The sequence below is a fragment of the Dendrobium catenatum genome, unplaced genomic scaffold (genome assembly GCF_001605985.2).
Source record: "Dendrobium catenatum unplaced genomic scaffold, ASM160598v2 fragScaff_scaffold_1116, whole genome shotgun sequence".
Taxonomy (NCBI): domain Eukaryota; kingdom Viridiplantae; phylum Streptophyta; class Magnoliopsida; order Asparagales; family Orchidaceae; genus Dendrobium; species Dendrobium catenatum.
Genome location: NW_021319578.1, coordinates 847,176 through 850,183, shown reverse-complemented (window position 1 = coordinate 850,183; position 3,008 = coordinate 847,176). Strand labels below are relative to the sequence as shown.

Below are 3,008 nucleotides of genomic sequence, written 5' to 3'. Positions count from 1 at the left end.
CCTGTTTTCCATGCAAAGAGCATAAATCAATTGATTGTGCATCCACAAATCAGGCTTATACTGACTAGAATCCAAAACCCCAAGAATCCTCAAGGCATCATTAACTCGGCCTCCTTTACAGTACCCGTTAACAAGAGCATTGTAAGGAATAACGCTAGAAGCCAAACCATTATTAGCAAGGTCAGTAAGTATATTCTCTGCTTTCTCATACATACTCATCTTACACAACCCATCAATCAAAACCGTATAGGTATTAGAATTTGGAGAGCAGCCATCGTACTCCATCTCTGACAACAATTTTAACGCTTCCTCCACCTTAAAAGCCTTCAAGAGTCCGTCAATCAGTATAGTATAAGAGTATACATCCCTTTTGCAAGACTTGCGCAACATTGTCTCAGAAACCATTCCAGCTCTATCGATATCATTTCTTCTACAATAGCCCAGCATCAATGAGTTGAATGTGAAGGTATCAAGATCAAAGCCCGCCCGTACCAGATGACCAAGGTAGATCATCGCATTAGATATGTCGCCAAGCTTGCAGGAGGAGTTAATCTTGGTGTTGTAGGTAAAGAGGTTGGGTAAGAAACCGGTGAGGAGCATTTGGCAATAGACGGTCTTCATCTCAGTAACCATGCCGAATTTTTCCAGTTTGAGCAGGAGAGTGTTGTAGCATCTAAGGCTTGGGCAAGAATTTGCGACCACTGTTGGCGGAGACCATGATAGCATCGAGGGCGAGGCGGGTGTCGGCAGCGGAGACGCAGGATTGGAGCATGGAGAGGCGAAGACGGTCAGCAGAGCCGCGGGGAGGTGGTGAAGAAGCTAAGGATGCAGAGGTGGAAAAGAAGCCGGTAAATCTTGAGGCGGAATCGGGTTCCGGCCGTTGGAGGTCCTGTTGGACGCTAGGTGCGGAAACGATCTGGAAGCCCGGCATGGGATTGCGGTCTCGATCTCCGTCGTGGTCACTCGGTATGGTTGCAGGAAGATCGAGTCTAGCTGTGTTCGAAGGCCTGATCGTCTCGGACGATTTCTGCGTGAGGTTTGAACATGGGACAGGGTCGATCAGAGATAAAATAGATCGTGTGGCTCGGTGTATAGGCGAGCTGGGTTGAGCTGCGGATGCGAGAACAGGGCTTGGCATTGCAGGATGCGAAGGTGAGGCCGGGATCAGATCTGAATCGCTGGAAATGTCCGGTGGCCATTGGTACCGATCGAATCGCTGCTGGCGGTTGGTGGAACTTTCTGCCGCAGTATCTCCAGTAGTGGACCGCTGGCGATCTGGTGTTGGCTTCCGGGAGGGGGTCATGGAATCACGCTGTTCGACGGAGTCGGAGCAAGCGGCAAAACTGGAATCTGGTCGTGAAAGATCGAGCTCGTGCATACGTCGGGTCGGCGAATCGGAGGCTGGATGTGCGAGAGTCTGGTCGGCTGCTGTTGGCAATGACGGAGCGGCGGCAGGTCGTCGCGGTTGGGAGTTTTGGAGGCCGGTGGGTTGGGCTTGGTCGCACGCCTGGATCGAAGAGTGGAGTAGGCTTGAGGTCGGACTGGCGAGCGCAAGCGGTTGGAGGTCAGAGATGGGAATGCCGTCCTGAGGCGGGTTTGGGAGTTCAGACATACTGAAGACTTGTTCGACGGCATAAGAGCTTTTTTGAAACTTCTTAGGATCTGTTGAGAGGGCTCTTTTTGGGGGCGTCGTCTTGAGCTGGAGCGAAGGCGGTTCAAACGGAGTCGGTTTGGCGTTGGTCAGGTCAGGCGGGAGCGGAGGAGGTTCACGCCATTTGAGCGGAAGCTCGAGCGGGGGGTAGTCGTCAATGACGGAGGAAGAATGGCGGGATTGATAGCGTTTGTGAGGAGCTGACGAGGAGAGCGAAGAAGAAGAATGCCTCGGTATGGTTGCCGACGGCATTCTCATCTTCCTTATTGCCCGAAGGTTTTCGCGAATCCGATCAAGGTTTCTGTCTACCTGATCGAGCGACTTCTCGATTGAGCTTGATAGAAGGCGATCCGGCTTCGAGCATCGTCGACAGCCCACCTTCCTTGGCGTCGATCGTCGTCGTCCGCCAATCTTGTTTTGCGGCTTCGATCGTCGTCGACAGCCGACCTTCTTCCGCAGTCCATCGATCTTCACAAGCTCCAGGCTCTGATACCAACTGATGTAGTGTATCGTCGGAAGATACGACCTTCAAGAAGGATTTGGATTTTCCCAATCCGGGGAAGAAGAAGAAGAAGAAGCTTTACAAAGCTTTAACAAAGGGATAATATCATTCAATACCTTTTCATATTATAAAACTTACTATTTATAAAGCAAAAAGAGCATTCTAGAAGCTCATACTAACAAACTAGATAAGGTGTCCTAGGGAACACCTCAAGCATAAAATGCACCCCATCACATAAAGCATGATGTCCACGATAATTGCCGTGTAATTTATTATTAAATACTTGTTAGCATTAATTTATTGGATCGTAGGGGTGTAAATGAGTAGAGTTGAACTCGAGTCAAGCTTAACTTGAGCTCGGCAAAATTGAGAGATCAAACTTGATCTCGAGCTCAAATGGCCTTCTCAAGCTCAGTTCGTCGCGATGAATGCGAGCTCGAGAGCCAGCTCCCTAGGCGTAAGATCAACGTTCTCTTCTGGTTCCGCTTCCTATTCCAACTTACGCATCCGTTGTTCCACGCGATTTTGCATCCGAGCTTCTACGCCCGCGCTTTTGCTTTCCCCCTACGCTCCCGCTTCCACACTTGTGATTCAGGCTTCTACTCCCGTTTTCACAGTTCTGCCTTTCTCCTTCCGCGCCTCTGGGTTTCGACCTTCCGCACTCGAGCTTCCTCGTGATTCAAGCCTCATCAAGCTCGAACTAGAGTTTGTTTAATAGATGATCTTGAGTTTAAGCTCGAGCTCAATCTCGTGGCTCAATATTTCGGCTCGCGAGCTAGTTATCAAGTCGAGTTCGAGCCAACTAGCGAGCCGGCTCAGCTCACTTACACCTCTAATGAGACGAATCTTGTGCAA

The 3,008-nt window shown here is 50.1% G+C and overlaps 1 protein-coding gene across 1 annotated transcript in view; it reads right to left on the bottom strand.

Moving 5' to 3' along the window:
- Nucleotides 1-633, bottom strand: part of LOC110109789 (pentatricopeptide repeat-containing protein At5g65560-like) — a 1,019-nt gene extending 386 nt beyond the window's left edge. Inside the window, exon 1 of the mRNA XM_020840988.1 lies at nt 79-633. Coding sequence (XP_020696647.1) covers nt 79-633 — 555 coding nt within the window. The remainder of the gene's footprint in view (nt 1-78) is intronic.
- Between the last annotated feature and the right edge of the window lie 2,375 nt (nt 634-3,008).